The sequence below is a fragment of the Struthio camelus genome, chromosome W (assembly GCF_040807025.1).
Source record: "Struthio camelus isolate bStrCam1 chromosome W, bStrCam1.hap1, whole genome shotgun sequence".
NCBI classification, from domain to species: domain Eukaryota; kingdom Metazoa; phylum Chordata; class Aves; order Struthioniformes; family Struthionidae; genus Struthio; species Struthio camelus.
The window spans coordinates 52,918,377-52,942,702 of record NC_090981.1 but is presented as its reverse complement, the minus strand read 5'-3'; the positions used below and the strand labels follow the sequence as shown (position 1 = coordinate 52,942,702).

The following is a 24,326-nucleotide window of genomic DNA, read 5'->3' as shown; positions in this document are numbered from 1 at the left end:
TGTCATTGGTCTCATATCCATGTTTATTTATTAAGGTGTCATCAACCTACAGCAGTCCCACTGGGCAAGAGGTGGTGCCCAGTGTAAGCTCAGGTGGGAGGTTCAGTCTCTAGATACTGCCTTAGACCTGTTTCCCCAGTAAGTGACTGGCTCCATGCGATAGCCAGCATGCTAGTGGCTTTGGTGTTGTGCTCTTCCAGCACAGGTTTCCAACCAGGACAGGGTTTAGCTCTATAGTGTCGTTATTTTACTATTGTGTAAGTCAAAAAATGTAACGTTAGTGCTTATGTGTTGATGTTGTTTCTTTCCTTTTGGAAACTGGTAGATTGCTAAACGTCACAGCCTTGAGGCCTGAGTTTATAATTACAGGTTTACTTTTATCATAACACATTCCGAAATATTTGTTCATTTGGCAACTATACTATTTGTTACCAAGTTAAACTTGTGCTTCTTTCAGAGCACAATATTAGATGTTGATGATGATTTAGTGAATTTGCTTATTTCTACGGGGCTGATATTTCTGTATCTGTATTTACATACGCATTTTTCCTGTATATAATTTGTATTTGACAGCTGGAAATGCACTGCAATGTGTTCTAGTCTAAATGATTATCCCTGCCGCAACTTACATGAAAGAAGGAGGTGGTGGAAATGAAGTAATGAGAAGGTGCAACTATTTTTCTTAAGTTCCAGTTTCCAGATTCACGCTTAGATTTTTTCTAAGCAAGAAGTGGAAGATAAAAACAAGCATTTGTTTTAATCTCATGCCTATAGTTCTGACACGTGAATTTCTAATGTAAACTACTAGATTATGAACAAAAGTGATAATATTTGAAAGATATGCTACAAATTTAAAAAAATATTTAAAGTATTTAGAAGAATCTAATGTCTTAGAAGGTATGAACGTTAATTTGTGACCACAGTGTCAGCTGCTGTTTCATATTTTCAAATTTATCAGCTTCTCATTGTTGTTATCTGCATAAAGGCCACCATCCTCAAGACCACACAGTCCAATTTTTTAGGCCCTAATAATGCATGTAGGTTGTCTGGACGACGAACCAAAGCTTCACAGCAAACGGCATCCACTGTGCTTGCTTTTTGCTGTTTAGACCTCTACTGTACAACTCTGTCCTCTCGTGAAAAGCACAGCTGTAAGATGAGTCAGGCAGTAAATCTCTTGAGTGTTAGTAATTACTCTCAGCTGTGCAGTAGGTTGTTTGAGCTATCAAAGAGCATGCTACAGGGTCATGGGGATTGAAGTATTTCAACAATGATCAGCCCTGCACTCTAGTGAAGAGTTGTCTGGATTGCTATTAAACTGTGAGGGGTTTACAGAGAACTTGTCATTTTTCTCAAGTCCATAGCTTGTTCACGTATAGGTGCATTGCACAGCTACTAACCGTGAACATTCAAAACCCTTGTGGTTGTATTTATTTGCAAGATTCTGCTTGGAAAGAACAGCATTCACTGTAGCCTTCCTTTCTACTTGCTGTTGCAGTGAGAGGAAAGGACAGCTGCGCTCTCTTCCTTAAAGACTTGTAATCATATTTATCATCAGAACTGTGTTTAAGAAGCTCTCATCTAGAGGCTGGTAGAGTACGTGGAGAGCTCCCCTTAAGCTGGTGACATTGAGCACATCTTGAAAAATGCTCAAATTCTGGCAGGATCAGGTTTCAAAAAAACGTCAAAGGAAAGCATTTCAAAAGAAGTGCTGATGCAAAGTGTCTGTTGTTCTGCATCATGTCAATGACTGATTTATATTTTAATTTGAAATGTAATCAGCTCTGCTTGGTGGGGTAAGTTTTTCTTGATAGCAATTCAGTTGTGATTAGTGATAGAAGAAATCACAGTTAATGAAGACTCTTATTTCTATTTTCTTTCAAGATTTTCTTGCTTATTTTTCCTTGCTTTTATCTCCATCATGCTCCCTTCTCTCCTGCACTCCTTTTGGTTGTTAGAAGCCATTTGAAACACCTGACGTTTCGCTGGGTCAAAGAAATGATACAGGTTTCTCTTCAGAGTCGGAGCTGGAGCTTCAGTAAGAGCTAGGTTTGGCAGCTTTCTGGGTCTCTAGTGACCCAGGATTTGATGAGCTCCTGAGTACTTGTTTAGGAAAAATGAAAGCTCTGAGATTAAGATGCCCACAAACTGGCCTAACCCATCGTATGAAAATATAGTCATCAGGGAATATATATTGAATATATATATGAATATAGATTCGAGTTTTCAAAACTTTCTATACTCAGTGGTCAAAAGAAACGCATTGTTACTGAGGTTTAATTCTTACTAAATTTCACATTATCCCATCCCAATATCTTGCATATAGCTATTTCTTCCTCCCAACCCACAAAACTTGCTTTAATACTACTTACAGTCTTCAAGGTATGCCTTTCGGACAGCTTAGTGGTTACAATATTCTCCTATACATGGAACAACTGAGTTTGAAAGCCCTGGGGATTTAGAACAGGGACTGAAACACGTCTCCAAAATCCAAGTAGCTGCTGCAGTAACAAGACTACTTCATGGCAGTTCTTTTGATCTGGAGTCTGTTTTTATTTTTGTTTTGTTAAAAACATATGAAAGGTTGCTTTTGTGCAGGTGTGGAACAACAACAAAAAAATAACTTGAGCTGCTTTAATGAAATTCAGTTGTTTTTGTCAGTGCCATATGACAGACGTGTGAAGCAACGTAGGACACTCAAAGAAAAAACTGTCTTAAGACATTGACTCTTCTGCTATTCAGAGGAAAAAGATACTAATGCTATCAGTGAAATCTGAAAGTAGAGCAAATGCATCACTAACAACTAGAAGGAAGCTTCCTTAACAGGCATGTTTTTTCAGAAATTGTTTCCTTAAAAGAAAAGCCTATCTTGGCAGTTTCCCTGTTTTCCTCTTGGCTATTTTCTCTTGCTCAGTCTGATCTGAGAGCTTCTCAGTAAAAGAGCATTTGTATGGTTGGCTGAAGGCATGAAATGATTTTGCATGCGCTAGGTTGCGCTGTTCTGCCCACAGTGACAGTAATCTTTAATTGGAAAGTGCTGAGACTGTTGGCCCTACAAAATCTTGGAATGAGTGGGAGTAACTATTTCGATTGACCTCCACTCTATACTTTGTTCTCTTTAGTCGAGTGAAGCGCTGATGATCTGTCAGGAAGGAAAAGTCAAAGGTAAACATAGTGGGTCCGTCAGCTGTGGTCAGAACCAGTATGGAAAGAAGAATTCCAGGAACCCCTGGTTCTTCTGTGAGTAGTGGTTTTGCCTGGATATTGCATGCGTCAATCTGTTGTGGCAATCTGCCTACGGATGTGTCTATGTAATGGTGCATTTTAAGATTTTGTTAAATTTGGGATTGGAACGATATAAAATGGAAATAGATTGAATTTAGGAAAAGAACTCTTGAAGTCACATACGTGCATCTGACCTACATAGCTTTTGTCCCACTGTGTCAGTTATTGCTATCGGGAAAGTGCATTTTTCTGATGTGTGTGTTCACGCAATGAAAAGGGTTTTCTTCTGGCTTGCTGTTGCCATTCAGGGCAGCTTAGAGACAGCTGTAGTTATGTAGAATTGCAAAGAGAAATGCTGAGAAAAGTGTAAAGTCAGAACTAGCTTTGAAGAAAGCATTCAGTAAATGTGTGACTTTGCTTCCAAGTCTTGCAGACTCCCAGTTACCGTCTTGATGTTGTGACTGGTAGTCCAACAGTGCATTATCTAACGCAAATGGTGCTGCAGAGGAGCCAGCTATCTGAATACTACAGTGTGAAAATGAAAATCAGATCCTTACTCAGGCTTTTTCTATCAGGGACCTGAGCTTCAGTTGGCAAATGGTAACACAATTATTAGTTGCAATACAATTTTGCATAAACTTTTTGTCAGAAGTCTTTTTCCAAGATTCCCTAAATTTGGCAGCTTTAACACTGGCTATTCTTTTCTGGTTTTGTCCTCTGCTAGTCCTTCTAGCAGTAAATACAACATGGTATAGGCATGGAATTTCCATGCTCTGACAATGGGAGGTCTGCCAAGGCCTGCTGAACGTTAAACCTGACTTGGATTCTGATTTTGTTTGTATTTGTAGGTGAGTTTTACCTCTGCTACCATAGTCTCCTTATGTGTAAAACAAGAGTACTTGTCTTGCTGTGCTAATACAAGGATTGAAAAATGTGGTCCAGTACTGAAGGGTTATGGAGATACACAAAACAAGTTTGTTGTTTTTTTTTTTTTTTAAATCTGAATCTTGGAATTCAAGCACTTCCTGTTTGAGAAAGGATGAAAAAATGCATCTATTTCTGTTATTTTTCTGTCTTCCTTGAATTGGTATTTTGGAAATTAAAAGAAAAAAATCAACTTACTCTGAACAAATAATTGAAAAAAAAAAAAACTGTTAGAACTGGAATTCTCATATGGACTGAAAGAATAAGATCTCTGCTTCCCTAGGCCATATTGAAAGTCTCAATATAAATATTTTGAATCTATTTTAATAGTATTACAGAACTTTTCAAAGACATTTCAGGATTCTCTCTTAAATTTATAGTGTTGTAATCTAAGAAATTCAGAATTAGCAAATGTATTACTAGACCTCATTTGCTTGATAAGAAATGTCATATTGGTGATAAAATAGAGAAAGTAAATGAATTTTGTCTTCATCAAAAATGAGCATTCATCTTTTGCATCTCAGCCATTAGCCTATCAATTTGAAAGATTTTTGGAGGAACCAAGTACACATCCAATATCCATAGCTTATGGAATTTTTTAGTCTTATCTGTGTGTGTGTTGGACATATACTAGCAATTCACTAAAGCCATTGGCTTAACCCGTTTACTTCTCCCAAGTGAACTTTACATGCAAACAATAATTTTATGCATTAACTTGTTATAATGGAAATATACGAAAAGTACCAAACCTTGAAGAAATACTGTCATCTGGGGCAATAAGTAGTAATACTGCTGATAGTGAGTAATCACTTAGTGTGTGCATCTAATTATCTTCACGGACAAGAAGAGAGCACAGCATGGAAAGAAAGACTGTACTTTGTGCTTTTATCTTGACAGTGCTCACAAAGCGTGCATATATCCAGTTCTGTAGCACATCTTACCAAAATTCATGAGTTTTCAATAGGGGAAAATATAGGCTTGATTCTGGCTTTTTAATGGGAGCATGCTTTCATAATAGTGGTTCTTTAGTATTAATCGTGAGTCCTGCCATGGTTGTGGTAACTCTCTTTGCTTTTTGAACAGTTAGCCATTCCTCAGATTTTAAAAAATGCAAGACTAAAACGGATGAAGTTCTTTCTGGAGCCACTCAACAGTGATAAGAAACTGTTCATACCTGCTAGGCCCATGACTTACAGGTTACAAGGATAATCTCTCCTTCCAGTCTTATTGGACTCTGCTTGTTGTCTTCAGATGAAGTGATCTGATGAGCTGAGTTTTAGTGCTAATTTTAGGAAGAGGAGAACGAGAAATACGGCTGTCTTGGAGATGCAGGAGAGTAAGTATTGCTGATGAAAGTTCAATCAAAGACTAAGCTCTGGAAGAGCTGGAAAAATCTTTTGATCTTTATGTTAGATGGTGAAAAGTTTAGTGCCAGCAAAGCAGGCAATCCTAGTTTAAGGCAGTTTTGATTCTTCTCACATGTAGTATTTCATCAGGCAAAATTAAAGATCGTGTCATGTCTGCTCTGAGCTGTTTGGTGGAGAACTGCTTCCAATACAGCTCTTCAAAAGTTGATCTATCTTTTAAAGTTTCCGCTTCCGGAGAGGTTTTGGAGTCTTACTGGACCATTTTTGATTTAGTACGCGCCTCAGTCTAGAAGCTGTCAAAGTCATCCGTTAACTGTAGAGATAGCTGTCAGTTAACACAGATGCTATAACTGTTCGTATGTCTTCATTTCCAGATCTGTTGTCTGTAATGCTAAAACAACTTAAAGCATTTGTAAAGTGCTGTGAAGAATGCGTTTGTTTAATTTGGATTTACAATTTTTTATTAATAATAATAAATCAAGGTGGTGGAAGGGTGCCTAGGTCTCTGGAAAGGATTGCCACAGTCCCTTTGAGTTCACCGGTGATGCATCATCTGGGAGCTTGGCCTTTTATTGCCCAGGGTTTGGAGAGGTATGCCTGGGCTGCTGTCCTGTCCAGCACCTGACCAAGTCACTGACGTTGTGGTGTCTGGGAAGGAATGTGGCCTGGATTGTCAGCTGTACCTCTTTCAAATTCCAGGATAACACGAAGCATTTCTCATCTCGTTTTGTTGTGCTGGCCATGTGTTAACCTGCTTGCTTTGTGAAATCTGAACAGGCTGTGCTTTCCTATCTCTTCTTTACGCTTTCCTCCATTCACAAATGCAATCCTAAAAACCTAAGCAGTTTCTATAACTTTTCTTTTTTAATGTGCAGCCGTTTGAACTGCTAGTGACGGAGTAATGAGTGTCGCCTTTAGCATTATAAAATAGTAGTAAATCATTTTGGTTTTAAAGTCAGCTTTTCTCTCAGGAAGGTTTTCTGTGAGCATATTATTGCATGTGAATACCATTTAAACAGCAGTTTCAAAGGTTTCTGGACGAAAATCCCACACAATAGCTTTCATGTATTTTCTAGTTTAATTATAATGATAAATGAATTTGTTGTTGTTGTGCTTGAGCAGTTATTGCCATTGAAGTGGCACGCAATCTTACAATACTGTGATTTTTGTACAGTTTTTGACACTAATTACTAGGTGGTTCCACTAGTAGTTTTCCTTTTTTTTTTTTTCCTCCCTTACAAAGAAAATTAAGCTAGAGGCTTTTTTCCTTTCATTGAGTTCTGCACTCAAGCAGCTGCCTTTCCTCATGTTGATAAAGGTTGTTGTAAAGAGGTAGAGCAGTAAGCAAATCCATGATGGATTAGTCAGTGAATGAAATGCTAGAAGTATTATTTTATCATCTACTTAAAAATAGACTGCTATTTCAGAACTTCAGTCAAACAAGAATAGCTTATAAATTCTGCTGTACTTACATGATTGAGCCCCCATTTTCAGATTCACTTCTAGATTCTTTCTTGCAATTTTCCTGCAGATTTCCTTAGGGAGAAAATTGAGAAAAGGTCAGGAATCTGGAATATTTTACCTTTACATTTTTGGATATACCTGGGGTCTTGGGTCACGTGATGTGAGCAGTGGTTCTAAAAGTACAGATTTCAAATAAGTGCTTGCATGGGAGGAAATGGGTTTTTTGTAGGGAAGGAGAGAATGAAATATGGTTTAAAGATGTTCTCAAATTATTTTGTACCCTACTTTTGCATATCCTGGCTTTTTGCTTTATCAGTGAACCTGTACTTTATGAAACCAAGGGATGTAACTTGTGTCTGTATCATACTATAGAGTTAGATTTATTCCTAACTTTCATTCTTGCAAGCTTGTCAAAATCTGGTCCCGAAACGTGAAAGTTGAATGTTTTATTTTGTTAAAATTAAAAAACAAATTTTGTTAAAATTTGTTAATGAGTATCATCTGTCTTAGCTTTTGAGATATTTTTATAGTCATCTGTGTGGTAAATTTCATGGTATTTTGTATGGTCATTCAAATGCCACGTGATGTATATTTAGCAGTTCCAAAAATCTTTGGAACAACAGTTCCTTTTCCAGTGGATTTAATTAGAAAAATGAAATTGAAAGAACCGTTTTCCGAATGCTGCCAGATACTCAGATTTGCTTTACTCTTTAAGGACGTAACTTTATGTAAGTCTTCAGCTTCATAATAATAATCTGTGTTCCAAAGCCAGATACTCCATCCCAATAGGAGCAAATAATTGAATATAGCCAAGCTTGTTAACCTGAATGTTGTCTCATTCAAGTCAGGAAAGCTTTTGCTGTTAAATGTGATATGCAAAGCAGGATAGTTCTTGGGATTTGGGATAGAGAAATTTTTGGTATGACTCTGATTTTCAGTTGATCAGTGATGGACTGTGAGTTGCTTGGACCTCTGAGTGTTCCTCTTCTGCGTTTTCCCTGTCAGAGGGGTATTGGTCTGCTGCTGCCCTCAAATGCTGGCAGCCTTCTTGCTGTTCCCTGCAGCAGGACAGGAATTGCCTGAATATGCACTGGGGTACAGGCTCTTTTGCACGCCCCACTCTATTTGCTTATGTTGCTTTGAGAGAAAATATTCTAAACTTTTCAGGCTCAGAAGCCAGATAAGCTGAAAAACAAAGTTTATTTTAATGGGATATATGTCTAAGCTCTTAGCTGCAACACTGAAAGCCAGGCTGAAAAAGGGAAATAAAATCTAGATTTGTGTTGCATCTTGCTTAGCTGAGGGAACTGTTCACTCAGCAGTAGGCTGTCTTGAATGTTGCTCATTGTAATTAGACTGTTTCCCTAGATCCCAGTTTCAAAAAACCCATCCCATATATCTTTTCAAATACCTTCCTGGGAAATAACAACTGCTTATCTTCTGCCCAGATTCATTTAAAATTTACTAAATGAATACTTAGTATTTCACTGCTCAGTACTTCTGAGGACGGCATATATTTTGATGCAACTAAACTTGATTACCTTAAAATAGGTTCGTTTATTGTCTGATCAGGCTTGATTAACCCAATTATCGGAAAAGTTTTCTTTTTAGATTTTGAAATCATTCCTGAGAATTGTTTTGAGATTACTTACTAATGAGGTCCATTACAGGTTTTGTCTTTCTTGAAATTTTAGGGTGATAAATAGACCTCTTTTTAATTCCTATTTTTTCCTTTTTCTCCTAGTCTGAGTTCATTATGCAGTATAATCCAGTTATTTATAGTTTCTAGGGCCCCTCTAATAAGGGAATAGTGAAAGAAAACTATGTATACAATCCAAAATCGAACATTCTATATATCCTTTATCTGGAAAAAGCATTCTATGTTTCTCTTTACTGTACATCACCGCAGTAAAATTTTATTGTAGACCATCTGCTTATCCATGCATATGTGCTTAAATACACAGTTATTTTCTGGAAATAACTAAAGACTGACTTCCTTAGTGTTTTGAATAGGGACTCGGAGAATTGTCTACTTATTACTCCTTTACTATAACATTCTTTTTCCAGAGAATTTGTTTCACTGAAAGCCTGTGAGTCAAATTCATTTCTAGTGAAGTAATTGAATTAGATGTAAATTTTCTCCTATTATTTAAAAGTCTAATATAGATTTTCATTATATCTCTGTTCCCTATAATACATGTTTAATGGAACCTATTTTTATCTGGGAAGAATAATTCCATGGCAGATTGACCAATTTGCATTATATCTTGGGGAAGGAAATAAGCGACTGGCCAGGTTAAAGTTTTGGGAGAGTTAATTTTATTTCAAAATACAGTAAGACTTCAGATTAATGCCTACCGTGTATTTCAAAGCAGAACCCATTGATTTTCCAGGTCTAATAAATGCATTTTTTGTCTATTTTTAATGCAAGTTTCTGAGCAATTCAAAGGGTAATTAATTCTGTCTCTAGATATTTTATCCTGCAATGTTGCAAAAGGATAAAAGAGATTTTTTTTTTTTGTTCATATTTTAGTTTCTACTTCACAGGCCTTAATATGCTAGCTTAGTATAGTTTGTATTATGTTGATTGTACTTTTATTTTCTCTTTAATAATCCCCCATACAGTTTGTGGACTGTGGATCTGATGTTAGATTCCACCAGCTGGACCATGCCCAATTTATGGAGTTAGTGCAACTGGAACTTGGGAGTTACATCTCCGTATGGAGGTCTCTGTGCCACCAGTCTTCCTTGTTGCTCTTATACAAGAGCTTAGTCCAGCCTGTCAGTAGATCCCCCATGGGGAAGTGGAAAGCGGAGTCTGTGCTACATCCTCTGCTGTTTAATGAGCTGCCTGGCAGGACTGTAAGCTGCAGCCATGGTGCAGAAGGCCGTACAGATACTGCCTTGTGGATGAGTGCCTGAATGTGGTCTCAGCCTAACGGTCTACCTGTTTAAATGGCTCTCTGTTAGCCACTGTTGGTAGGGCTCCCTGGACATATAACTATCTATTAAGACCTTGGAGAGATCTGTTAGGGGTAGATCACAGATTATGGCACATCTCGGGGGGAGTGGAGGGGGGGGGTAGAGGGTTCTGTTCCTTCTGCCTGCTCTTGGAGAGAAAGAATTGGACTAAAAAGATGTGGGAGCCAGTTTTGCTGAGTGGGGTCCATACATGAATGCAGGATTGGTCCAAAATATGCAGATGTTTCAGTCCCTCTGGTGAGTTTGGAGGCGTTTGATCAAGTTCCACCTATGGGGCAGAGAGATAGCACGAGATGTGGGTAATGGGGAGAATGGGGGAAGTTCCTCTGGAGAGAGACCGCAGAGGGCTGTGCACGTATTTCTGACTGCAGGAGTGCTCATAAGAGTATGTAAGTAAGTGGGTTATGAAGCAGTTGTATAGCAATAAATGCATGTGTCAGTCTTAAACTGACTTATTTTACAAAATGAAACCTCACAGAAAATGAGAAGAAAAGATACTTCTGTTCCTTTTTTATCTTCATAATTTTTCCTTTTTCTCAATGGGAAATAAAACTAGGATTCTCTCTTCAGCTGTTCTTCTTTTGCCAAAATAATGACTGCAATGCTTTGATAGAGACCGTCCTAAAAAGGGTGGCCACGCTAGCCTTCCTAGGGCTGATAACCCCTATGAGAGAGGCTTGCACACGCTGATCTTTTCACAGCAATGCTCATTTGAAATGGTGTGGATCAAATATATCTGTGGTGCAGTAACTGAAGTCCAGGCTGGTACTGCTAATGAATTTGGTTCTACTTTTACCTGAATTCATAGTAATGATCGGAGCAGCAACATTCAGTTCTTTAGAATGGTAAGCAGAATGAGAAACAGTATGTTTGCTAAAAACAAAACTGTATGTCAGTTGTGATTTTAGTTTCCTCCTCCTTTTTGGTATTGCTGAAAAATAAACATCCATAGAAACAGTTGTTAGAAGACCTGAATTTCCTAGTCAATCCGTGTGATGTAGAAGATAGCTTTGTTTGGGGAGCAACTCTGTGGAATTAGTGTATGCAGAAAATCTGAATTGAGCATGGCTTCAGCTGATGATCTGGATGTTATAAATCATCCAAGCATCCATTTTGAGCAATCAGAGTTTTCCCCTACCAAGACAGGGTCCTGGGAATATACATTTTCTTGTAATGGTTGTTTGTTTTGTTTTGTTTTGTTTTGTAGTTGGTGACTGACTGTAACGGCTATAGGGAATATTTTTGTCTATATTTTCCCTATGCACCTCTCTTTTGACCTGGTCAGCACAGAGGGAAGCTAACTTGCAGAACGCAGTGAGCTGTCCGTGCCCTGAGAACCTCTTGGGTTTAACAGAAAAGGAATGTCCCTGTAAGTCCTCCAGCTGCTCCTGCAGCTTCAGAAATAGCCTACAAGCTCCCTTCATGGGCAAGATTGTTAATACCTATTGCCAAAAGTCTGCCTCCCGCATCAGTCCTCAATATTCACTGCCTGTTGCACTGAGTTTGCTAATGACTGTTCTTGTGTGTGAATTAGATCAAGTGCTGTAACATGATGGGTGTAGTTTCTGTTTCCTGTCAAATCAAGATGACGTAATTATTTGAGCTACTGAAAGTCGAGATGAATTTTGCAGACTGCTTTGACTCACATCATGCCAAAAAAACTTCCAAGATTAAGAGGCGGGGGGAATCACTGAGGCACTATTAGCTGTTCATGAAATCATGCAAAACACATTATAAAGTCAACTATTGTTGTTTGATAATATTTTGCACGATTGTGTGCCAGTAGATGAAAAAAATTCCAAAATCTTAGTTATCTTTGCTTAGTTCTTTGGCAGTCTGTTTCCCTGCATTGAAGTGAGGCAGCAAACAGATCAGAGCAAAGTTTCCTTCCAGTTCTGAAACATGTTTGCATTTACTCTGGATGAAATTCATTCCGTTGCAGAGAGGGAAAACAAGATACATTTACCCATTAACGCCAGAAATGGTTCTTTCAGGACATGTAGGCTTTTCAGCGGTTCTCTGCACACAGTGAATCACTGCATTCGCAGCAGCAGTGTTTCAGCGGGGCAAATTTGCCCAGCCTGAGCTCTGAGCTGTAGGTCAGACGCATTACCCTCCACTGCTTTCCATTGTGTGACTGATATTTGGGGGGATGCTGTAGGGAATGTTTGTTGAGCAGCCCGTGGCAATGGGTGCTGAAGGTACCGCCATCACGACCTGTGGATTTTAAGTGTGAGGCTACTCTGTACCCTAGTGCTCAGGATTTTTAGGTGCAATCTCATTTTCATTATCTGTTTCTGGACTTGGGAGCAGAGGAGGAGTTTGTCCAGTGCCGTAACAATGCTGGGACCAGGAAGCCAAAATGCAGGTTTGTCAGTCAAGTGGCCTGCAATGGAGCAGGAAGGACAAGGCCCTGAGAGGCTGTGTTTTCAAGCTAGATTTTGCATGGAAGCCACTGAAAGGTGTTTTGTTTCCTGTTTCGTCAATTAACATGCAGTAGGAAAAATAATAAAGTCCATGGTCTTTCATTACTTTGTTAGTGTTCCTAGTCACTCTGTTATCTCGAAGGTACTCTTGTCTCCTATGCACATCGTAGACAGACACACCACGGACACAACAGATTGCTTTGGTTTTTGTTGCGACTGATGGGCTGGCAGAGTTTGCCACGGTGACTTTGGAGTTACCCTGTGTAAACAGGTTGTTGTGTGTCAGCACTGGGAAGCTCTTGGAGGTTGAGGTGACTACTCTCTAGGTACCGCGTCCAACTGTTGGAAGATCTGCTTAAAAGTTAATGGTATAGTGTGACCTGTATGTAGTTGCTTATATGTTGGTGCCTTCATGCCTTGTCGCAATCTAAAACACTTTAAATGAGCTAATGAAAGGAGTGAGCGCTGTAACTTGCTGTGACATACATTATAGTCATTGTCTTATAACACAATATTGTGGCTTATATGTTGCAATAAACAAATAGGCTTTCATTTAAGTGAAAAAGTAAGTAGAGCTTATGTGTGTTCTGCTACAAAGGGGCTGTCGGCCATTTCATCAACCTAATCAAATCTTATTTGCATCTGGTACAATACCTGTGTTGGGTGCACTTTTATGTTTTTAAAAGTGCATACAGTGTTGTTTTAAATTGCCTTAGCCAGATCTGCTGTATATGTTAATCTTTCATGTGTGGAAAATCAAAGGTGTTTATAAGGTTGTTATTTATAAGGTAATTATATTGATCATATCTGATTCTGATCAAACAATAATTAGCAGAGCAGCAGCTTTGTGCTGTACTAAGAAACAGCAAGAATTCTGGGAGGTAGTTGGTGGCATGTGGACCTGGGTGGAAAGAACTAGTTACTTCTGGAGGCTTTCCACATTCAATGCTGAGCTCTATTAATATTTCCTCCTGCCTGAGTTGGGAGTGTAAAGAAATCTGAACTCAGTATGTAGCTGTACTGTATTGTATGTTTTGAAATTTTTAACTACTCATATGAAGCTCTGAAGTGTCTACACAGTCATTCTATTTCCTGGTATTTGCAGAAATAACACTGAAAGTGCTCTTTATTCAAATCCAAAAAAAGTACTTAAGACAAGCATTGATTTTCTTTGGCCACGATAGCCATGGGCTGAACCAATATTACTTGAGCAAAAGTAGAAGTGGAGTTATTGCTTTCCCTGTGTAAATGAACATGCTGTGTGCCTGCACAGGAGAGCTTTTGTGGTGTGTTTGGTCACAGAAATGGGTCTTGTGCACTCTGCTGGGCGCTGATCTTTTTTATAAAAGGTAGGCCTTCTAAACATACAGATATACTAGAGTGTTCATATTTTCTTGCAATAATTGAGCTTTCAAAGCTATAGAGAAAAAGAAGGATCAATATTTTCTTACTAATGGCTTTTAAAAAAAAAAAAAAAAAAGCTCTGCTAGTTTAGTTCAGTTCAGTTCCATAGCTGGCTCACAGTAAATATACTGCACTATGAAAGAGCTGAGCCATCCTTCAGGAGCAATCAAACAAATCAAGCCAACACTCTCCCTAAGGAAACACTTCACTTCCAAAATCCTGCTCTCGTCAAGCTAGACAACAGAAGGGCTGAAAAGCGGACTCCGGTGAATCTATTGCAATGCCCAGTGGCATCCTCATTAAAAGCTGTTACGCTGAGGACTTGTAAAGTAGGAGGCTATTCAATGAATGTGAAAGAACTCACACAGGAACAGAAACTACTCCAGTTTAAGGGAGGAAAACAAAATTCAAACTAGTATACTTCAAGAGAGACTGAGTAAAAGTGACCTCATTTGCAAAGCACAATGCTTTTAGGGCTATTCTAGCTGGGTCTAGATTTCCAAGTGTTCTATTCAAAGCTCCTTAGAATCAGGTCACTTTTATTTAGCTGCCAAGATGGGAATTTAGGAAACAAATGTTTTATATCCAGTGATCTCTCCTTTGGTTTTCTGTTTTTTCCAGTCATTCTAAATTTCCTCAAATCTATGATGGAGGGCTTAAGCTGAGCCTTCAGCTGAAGGCTGAAGGTATTCAGTGCTTCTTAGAATAGGACCAGAATATCAGTACCTGGAAATATTTGAATAACGAGGTCAAATGAGAGCAATGCTGACGTACGGTGTGTCTTAAGCTCAATATATCTGTTTGCTCTGTCTTGTGGTGTTTTTTTGTAGTGTGTTTTTTGTTTGTTTCCTTTGTCGCCATTTTTTTTAACGCGATGAATAATTTGGGCAGTTTTTTCATTCTCCCAAGTTTTTTTCAGATCACCAGTCAGCCAAACTGGAGACAAAAAAAATTAAATCATTTTTCTTCATTGTACTTGGATGACTTCTGATCTTCCTAGTTTCTCTCTCCCTTCTCTCTTAGAATTATTGTTCTTTTTATAATAAGTGCCCTTTCATATAGTATTGGGGTGCATTTGACTGGTTTAAATTACAGGAAGGAACCTAGGCCATAAATAGATGGTATGAATTCTGCTAGCTCCAGGAGTACTGAAATAGCTCATCTTAAAAGACAGGGGAAGCCTAGCCAGTTGGCTAAACGCCAGGAGATTGCAGGGCTGACAATTAGTGGGAAGCCTGAAAGGGAGATTAATGGTAGGCTATGCTCTGAAAATGAGCCTATTGGACTTCAGTCAAAATTTGACAGGAGAGAGTTGTGGAAGAGCTGTGCACTAAGGCCTTAATGCAGTTTTGCCTTTCTCTGAGCACCCCTGTCGCCGCAAGGTGCTGGCATTTTCCTGGGATATTTCTGTCTCTGTGATGCTGAACTTTGACATATGCCGTGTTAGCTGGCTTCTCTTTGCCCTTAGGGAATGTATTCAGGAGCGGATTACAGAGGTCTGTTTGAAGGAAATCCTTCTTATGCAGGCAGCCCTTTCGTACAGCTAATTAATTGCAAAGGCCAACGTTATTCTTGCAGAAGATGATCTTCAGTCGTGCGACTTCTCCCTATGTTAACACACACGCACTAATTCAGTTTGTTATTCCACCTAGGATTCTGAATAGACTGACATTCCTGATACCCAGCTATCTAGAGCATCCATTTTTTTGCCATTAACAGTAGTTTTGTGTTTGTCCTGCAAGAGCAGAAGGAGCTAATTGTACGTGCCCACAGCTCTTGAGTGGTCAGGCCAGTGGGTCAGAATATAGCCATGATCTATGACTGTTCTTTGGTGAGGTGTAAGGATGTTACTGCTCATCAAAAGATACTTAAATAATAGCTTGTAGCTTGTACATGGCAAATCTGACATTGCTCAAAGAGTTTTCCAGGTCTTTCATATGGACGAGCTGAGCTGCTGTGGTTTACCTTAAAATCAAATAGCGTAACAGGAACAGAGTTCAGACTTCCTAGTATTTCAACCACTGTGGCATCTAGTGCACTAGTGGCTTCCAAAAGTCTTGGTCTCACAAGCTGCTGTCCACCATAAAAATTGATTGCGACACACAATTGTGGTTCATATAACAAATTTTTTTTTTTTTAATCTAAAGCACCCCTGAAAATTGTGAAATTAAACTGTTTAAAAGATGGCTCCGAAACAACCATAGGCCAGAACTCAGGAACTCCTGCAAGAAACTGTCCTTTCCCCAAATGCAAAAGAACAACAAATAATGAATGTAAAGTTCGGTTTAGTTTTGATCTCCCCCTCACCCCCCCCCCCAGGAATATGTTTCTTCCTTGGTATCAAATAATGCCATTAGAGGGAAAGGTAGAGGCGACTTGCCAAAATCACTCGCATGTGTTTCAGGACAAGGAACTAAACACAGCTTTCCAGGGTCTCAGTCCATCTCCTCAGCCTCACCCTGGGCAGCTGCTTGATAAGAGCAGACAAAGACTTTTGTGCCACTTCGATTCCCGTTGAATGAAATATGTTGCCAGCTTCCTTTCCATCGCCCTTCTGCGGCGGCGCCTTTGGCTTTTCCTCCTGTTCTTGTCAGCGCAGGAGACTTGGGGTTTAGGCAGCTCCACCTGGCTGCATTACATGCCCTCTTTTATTGTAGTACCTTAGGTGACCGTTTACCTTCCCTAAGCTCCAAGTATTGAGTCATTGGTCTAATTCTGTCCCCCTACATCTGGTGAATCTGTAGGCAAGGAGTTGTCTCCCATATTCACCAGTTACATAGGGGTAGTGCTACAGGCTGGGAGCAAGAGAGGTGAGCTTTCCCACTGCTTGCAGTATTGCAGAGCTTCCAGGCCCAGCTCCCTGCGCTCAGGCAGGCACTTGCATGATTAGCAGTTGCTGATGAAACTCCTATTTTACAAGCTTACCAGCAGGTCAAGAAGAGAAAAAATATTACACTGTTTTCAAGGTGAATGATTATTTGTTTATTTAGAACACGCATTTCTTTATATGTGTTGCCAAACAGAGTGAAATTGCTAAATGATGTGTCGTGCGCTCTCGTTTAGTGAAATGTGTAGCTGTTATATAAAGGTTTTAATGACTTTCTTCATCCCTCTGCTTAGGAACACTATGCGTCTGGCAAAATTTTGAGAAGGCTCAAGGCTTTAAAGAAAGCTCATCTAAATAAAGGAGGGTTAAAGTGACATTGCAGTTACTTAATCCTGTATTGTCCTTCCATGTGACTTCAGTGATACTGAGGCACAGCGTTTCTTTTGCCTGGTGCATAGATTACGCTTTTCCTATCGTTTTCCAGGATGAGCTGCTTTGTTAGACCAGCAGTGGGAAGGAAACAGAAGGGCAACAAACTTCTCGCAGCAAGGCTGCGAGATCAGCCATTTCCAAGGCACACTGACAAGCTCACAGGCTGAAGAATGAATCAAAGGAAAACCCTCCATTCAGCTTTTGGACTGGTACCAGAGTCAAGAACTACTAAACCTTTAAGGTCAGCTATTCAAAATCATCTGGAAGCATCTGGATTTGTTCAAAGCAGTTATTAAGCTATTCTGTCCTTTATTGAGTTAGTTTTCAGGGCGGTAAGCTAAAGCCTGAACACTGAAGGATGAACTGATATGTATTTGTGTCAAAAATACTGCATAGAATGTGAGTAACTCATTGCTTTTGTGCATAAACAGTTTACAGCTTTAATTGCAAAGCCTCTTCTACCTGGTAGAGGAAGATCCTGACAAGCTATATCTGTCAATGGGAGGTGGACATAAATACCTTCCAATTCTGTCTCTGATTTTGGACAGAACCGCAATATGTAGATATGTGAGATTTGTTTTTGAAGTCATTTCCAAACTGATCCTTGAACATGCAGTAAGCTGGGTTTTTTGCTAAGTTTGTCACAATTTCCATTATGTCAAGGATTGTATATCATTTCGTTTAAACTCTTTATGGGGACGTCTTGTTCAATGGGGAAGTGATTACTCTGCAGACTATGACAACAGGGTATGTGAATGGAGGAGGTCTTGGAAAACACCGCTATGCCAGGTGGAATCGTGAAGACAGCGGAGAGGACTATGGGCACGTGGAGTGCTACGGAGCAGATGAAGAGGGCAGGCAGCACAGGCTGACTCCCTTTGAGAAACTAACCCGGGATATGTCCCAGAATGAAAAAGTGGTGAAGGAATTAACCCTAGGGAAGAGGATTGGATTTTATCGAGTCAGAGGAGAAATCGGGAGTGGGAATTTCTCGCAAGTGAAGCTTGGAATTCATTCCCTAACCAAAGGTAGGCACTGCTGCATCGGTCAAATGATTTCTGCTCATACTTGTTCTGCACGTATATAAGCGAAGCATCTCCTTTGGGAAGAAAGGTGCTGTTTGAACCCCAAATACACATATAGGTTGTGCGTGCTTTTTAACAGTAAATCTGTAGGCAAGGACACAGATAAATGCTTATGTTTGGATTAGCCTTTATCCTTGAGAAGCAGCCAGAAACATGTTCTCCAGGCATTTCCTACAAGAAAAATTAGTCTCTGCACTTCAGGGATTTAACACATCACACTATGTGGCTCAAGACACTCCACACTTTGGAAAACAGTGCTGTGCCCCACTCCTAATGAACAGTCTTGTCCACCTGCCCCAGCCATGGGCCGCAGGGCTAGGGGATGAGCTTGCAGGGCAGCCTGTCTTGGGATGCTCCTGCCCGCAGCCAGAGTTAGCAAGGCTTCCTTTGTTTCAGAGCAAATTCAGCTAGTGTGGACAGGCCTTTTATTCAGTAACAATAATTCTGGTGAAAAATATGCCTGTTTTTGCTTGCTTATTCCAGGTTCATTAATGGAAAAGGTCGGGACAGGGGATATAGCTGTGGGCTGAGCAGGAAAATGAGCTCTGGTACAGCCAAACCTAGGCACAAGCTTACGTTTAATTGTCGTCTACTTTGCTTTTTTTTTAAACACAGAAAAGCACTGTATATGCCGCTTCTAGGAAGAACTAGAAAGGCTAGATAACTACAGTGAACTAGAGGTAACTACTTTAGTTGAAACTAAGAATTTGTCTTCATCTATCCTGTTTCTCTTGTCCAGCGCTGTCTGACAATAGGAGCTGTTGCTTTCCCTCAGGGGAAAGCCCCCTTTGTCTTTGTATACTTCTGTCTCCTTTTCCTCATAGTCTTTCCTTTCAAATTTGGATTCATTCTTCTTCCCTCCATCATCTTAAAGGTGAGAGAACTGGGTATTCCCCAAAGCCTTCACACTTTGTTTTGTTGCTCTTTTCTCTAACTTCCGCTGTCAGTCCAGATTGCAGAGGTCTGAAAGCTCATGTTTATCCCAGTTATGATGCAGTTGTTGCACTGGGAACCAAAGTGGAGAACAGACTTTTTTTTTTTTTTTTTTTTAAGTGGCTCTGCTCCACGTGGCTGCTTTGTTTTCTTTTCTGTTCAGTGAACTTTCTCCTTCTAGAGAAAACTGTCTTGTGCTTGCTGTTGAAGGAAGTGCTGCTCCTGTACTAGGAACAGGAGGAATGCTAATGGAAATAAAAAGATAAGACTCATCCAGATCAGAATTTATCTGTTGAATTCAAGACAGAGGTTGCTCTGCCATTTGAATAGGGTTGGTTGAAAGATTTTGTGACTACACGAAGTTTGAATAAACCAAATACCAAAATCTAAATCATCAGTTTTTCTTGAAAAGAGTCTTCTTTTTCATCAGAAATCTCTAAAATTATTTTCCTGTTCTTTGTCAGTAGCTTATTTCTGGTTAAAATGATAACGGGGGAAGCTGTTAACTTCTTGGCACTAAGTTTGCAACTGTCATGAGGAAGAAAAGATGAGGGGAAAACATCTTCTAACTCATCTCTGCCGGTAAGCTTATCTGTTTCTCATCAAATTTGGATGGGAAAATAGGAATGCATGTGTCTGCCCTTGCGTGCGCGCCTGTGCACACACATGCACACACACACGCACCCCCCTGCCCCTTCAGAAAAGAACTCTGATTGATTTTTTCAGTAGGCCTCAGCTCCGGCACAGCACTAATGAGTCCAAGTCTTTCTTTTGACTGTGATATAAATACAATGATTAAAGCTTCATGATTAAAGCTGTTCAGGCCCCTGTGGTAAAGGGAGCCTGGTGGTGGTGGTGGTGGGATTCAGCTGTTCAGTTATCACAGTGTTAAGTTCTAAGTATGGTCTTTCTCCTGACATTTCGCCTTCAGTTTTCAAAAGGAAACAGTTTTGTTCTCAGTACTAAGATCAGCTTCTTTAATGATTATAGTCTGTGCTGTTCCATAGTCCTTGTGATGTGTTGCAGTGCAGTGTATGTGAAAAAGGTTTGAGAGAGGGAAACTGCAGGAACTTTAGAGCATGCTGGATGAAGAACTCCGTTTCTCTCTCAGATGTTATTTTGGATGATCTCAGAGGAGGCAGGAAACCATGCAGTGTTATGACATACTTTAAGGAGATTCAGAAAAATTACCCATTTTATTAATTTGAATTTTGGCAGAGATTTTCTCCAGGGCCTTGCTGAGTTGCTTGCTACATACAGAGTGTTAGGTTCCTAAGCTCTGTGTAACCTTTATTTTAAATGCGCTCCATCTTACAAATATAGTGTGAGAACACATCTGAATATGTGCAATTGAGAAGGTCCAAAGTTTACAGATGCTAAAAAGCCAGTGCCATATGAAACATCAATTGCACGGGAAAGGATGTGCAGGTACAATTTGCTTTGTTGTTAAGCGGTTTTACCTTAGTTCTGTTTTTGTCTTGCCATGCAGTCATAGCACGCGCTACTTTTTCTGAGATAATTTCTCAACCTTTTCCTAATGTTCTTCTCTTATTCACTAAGACTTCAGGTAGTTCTTTTCAAACCTCAATATTCACTAGGTATAGTTAATCACAATCTCTTGCTGCTATGTTTTAGTGTTTTTCTGAACAAACTGCCCACTCAGAATGCTTTTCTGTTCAGCACTGGTGCCGTGCAAGCGTAATATAGGATTTGTAAGCTAAGCATTTTTTGGAAGCAGAGGGAATTATTTTAAAAACGAAAATGAGGTACTCTTACACACTAGTGGGGCTGGTTTTCTTTGCATATTATGCATGTGCAGTTGCACATGCATGTAATTTATATGCGCTTGCTCCTGCTTTATGGTGGTATGATAGAGGATCAGGACCTTTAATTTTAAAACTTTTGTTTGTTTCCTTTAAAAATTTTGCAGGAAAACTGACCATGAGGAATGGTAAATTCCAGCAAAAGGAGGAGGAGGGAATTTTTCCCTCTTTGGGCTTTTCCTTTCCTCCTAGGTTGGTTGGTTTGTTTTGGCCCAAATGCCCCCAACTTCTATAAAGCAAGAGGTAACAATGCAATTCTGTGTTTAATATTGTGAGAATTGTTATCCCTCTATCATCTGAGCGTGTAGTTGTGCCAATGTTATGTGCTGTGAGCTCCGTTGTTGCTGACACTGTTTCCTCGTGGTTTAGGTGGTCAGTATGCTACCAATGTGACACGGATTTTACCCCTCTAGGTCAGTAGTCAGAGGTCTGCCAGCATTAGTGTTGTCTGCTGTTTCTGCTCAGTAGCTGCGTTTACTTCTGATTCACCGTGCCACCATCAGCACCACCGCAGGAATAGGTGACATCTTTCCTAACTGGCCCACTGGAAAGGATTGAACGGGTTAGGGAGAAGCAGGATGGGGATGGCTGCCTTACACCTTGCACAGACAGACCCCTTCTGAAAATAGGGACGTGAAGGTGATAATTCACCTTTTACAAGAATCCCCCTGGAACGTCTGTCACATTTTAGTAGTTGGATTGAAATATGCAGTTATGTTGTTAAGAAATATTAACACATAAAACATGGAGTTTCCTTGACCTGTACAGAGATACAGGCATACGTCTATCAATGACATTTCCTCTGCATATATTGAAACACTGAACTTCAGGTTAAATAATTTTATAATATTAAGTAAAAACATCTGGAATCTTTTTATACCAGAACATGCATGCAAACATAACGGTCTTCTCACTCTTCTCTTAAAGTGACAAGTAAACAATACTAGTTTTTTCTTTTTCAATTTACAGCAGAAACTGAGGGAGTGTTTTCCTTTCTAAAAGATCAGATTAAAATAGTATTTGTAAGGAAATTTAGGAACGTTCAAGATTTTTTAGAAAAGCCCCTCTTCCCAAGAAGAAATAGTTACCTTTACGGGCATGTTCCAGTTTAATTTTGCTGTCTTGGTAAGTTACATACAGCCACTGTAAACCTATTTTAACTAGACTAATCCAAATACTTCAAATACCAACTGTAGTCAAGATTGAAGACAAAAGTCGCAACCTATTTATTACTTAATATGGAAACATGAGGGCAATCCTAATTGAACTATTTATAGTATTTTGAGCTACTTTGGTGATGCAGTGCAACTGTGTGTATGTACATCAGTGTTTTGTGACCCTTGGTTTCATACAGATGTGCTACAGAAACACGGAGAACTTAGCTGCCTGCATTACCAGGACAATATAGCACAGCTAGCTTTGCATCAAGGTAAATAAGATCCCTGCAACTTATTTTGCTTTACTGTTTTATTCCTTTCCTTAGTATAAAATCTGTCTGTGACATGGACTCATGGCCCAGTGCGGAATACAGACACAAAATTGTACTTTTTCTGTGTTCTATACGGTACCAAGAACTACTTGTGTATGAACATGTTGGAAAAACTGGCACGCCTATCCTGAGAAAGACGAACCTCTACAACACTGGGCTTGGTAACTTACTTAGGAAAATTTGTGGGGATAGGAAGTTAGGTTAAGGTTCCCTAAGTCACACCTACTTAAACACATCTTTCCATTATAAACTTGCAGGGTTATATCCAGAGTCCCTAAATCACCTCCAGGTTAGCCTGTCTATGCTGAAACGGAAGTACCTGAATTTGAAACTTCCTTTAGCCTGCAAGTACCAGGCTCTTGTGCTTCACATGCCTAATCATCTGAAAAGCACTGAGATAATTACAAAAGAAACTGAGAAAGTAGGGGCTATCTTCAGCAGCCTAGCAAGTAGCACACTTGAGAAGGGGGGGGCACAGCTTTGCAGCCCAGCTTTAGGAGCTTTGCAGCAACAATCTATATCCTAAGAATGCATCGTAGCTGCTATACACTATAAAGCCTTGATGGGCATCTATCTTGCTTGCCTATGTCTCTCTCTAGGTAATAGAGGGAGCGAATGCAGGCTTTCCATCACACTCTAAACACTTCACTGAGGCCAGCTTTCTACTTCCACTGTTGCAATACCTAGGTTAGAGACATCAAGTAGATGTTTTCAAGCTAATACGTTTCTGATGGCCGTATTTACAAGTGGAGCACACTAAGACAACAGATGATTTGATTAGCACTAGCAATACTCTACTGCCCCTGTAGCTATCATCATCAGTAGGGTGTAGGACATGGAACAGAACACAGGTTACAGGGTTTAGTTAGGCCTCTGTAGCGTGTCTTAAATTGATCAGAGGTGAAACTGAATTGCAGTTACATAACTAAGTATGGTTGTATGAATGGTAATACTATGCATGTATCTATTGCATTAATAACATGGACAAGCATTTTTGCTTTCAGAGAAAGTAGCAATTAAGATTCTGGACAAGACAAAGCTAGACCAGAAGACTCAACGCTTGCTATCCCGTGAGATATCCAGCATGGAAAAACTGCACCACCCAAATATCATTAGACTGTATGAAGTGGTGGAGACTCTCTCAAAGCTGCACCTTGTGATGGAGTATGCAGGAGGCGGGGAGCTCTTCACTAAAATCAGTACAGAAGGGAAGTTACTAGAAACAGAGTGTAAACTAATCTTCTCCCAGATCGTGTCTGCGGTGAAGCACATGGTAAGTTGCTCTTCCACAGCATGTTGTTCTGCACTACTCTAGCAAATTTTTGTGGCTGTATCTTTGTTTTTCAATGAGGAGGTTTGCTGTTATCAAGATTCCAAGCCCACATTTCTCAAGAGAAAAACTACTGGAGAAGAGGTATCTTAAAGTTATCTAGAAGATCTTTCATCCCCATCTGCCTCCCTGCTGACAGCTTTTGGGAGAAGAGTGAACTGAGAATGCTGGGTGGGTGGAACCACCCATTAAGTAACATGGTGTTCTCCTGTCTGCTTTAAGCTGCTGCAGACACCAGGTAACAGCTTCATTTTTCTCCCTGCAGATATGTCAAAACATAGCATCACCCTGCCTCCTTCTGCTAGAAGAAAGTGTTCCAGACAAGAGGCTTGTAAAGTATTGCAAAAATTCAGCTTGTTTATTAATGAATGTAGGCGACTGGAAATTAGACAAATTCCTGGTCCTTGCTTTAGCACAGATCTGTGAAGTGAACACCAAGCAAGTCACGTCCCTTTGCCTGGTCTTCAGTATCACAACTGGATTTAGGATGATGCTGTTTATGTAGCACACAAAGCCTCTTATAAAGGCAGAAAAGGGCAATTATGATTATCTGCTTCCAATACAGCATCCTCTGAACCTTGCATAGTATCTACAGCTGCTTACAATGACAGCGTA

At 39.8% G+C, this 24,326-nt stretch overlaps 1 protein-coding gene across 10 annotated transcripts in view; it reads left to right on the top strand.

Moving 5' to 3' along the window:
* LOC104140568 (serine/threonine-protein kinase NIM1) overlaps window positions 1-24,326 on the top strand; it is a 32,537-nt gene that overhangs the window by 4,342 nt on the left and 3,869 nt on the right. For 4 of the 10 annotated variants that reach the window (XM_068925690.1, XM_068925687.1, XM_068925689.1 and 1 more), the window contains exons 2-4: window positions 17,104-18,079; window positions 22,247-22,321; window positions 23,386-23,654. In XM_068925690.1, coding sequence (XP_068781791.1) covers window positions 17,788-18,079; window positions 22,247-22,321; window positions 23,386-23,654 — 636 coding nt within the window. In that variant the 5' untranslated portion in view covers window positions 17,104-17,787. Of the gene's footprint in view, window positions 1-3,050; window positions 3,241-12,140; window positions 18,080-19,658; window positions 22,543-23,385; window positions 23,655-24,326 lie in introns of those variants that run through there. The other 6 variants (XM_068925686.1, XM_068925685.1, XM_068925684.1 and 3 more) reach the window with 4 other exon arrangements.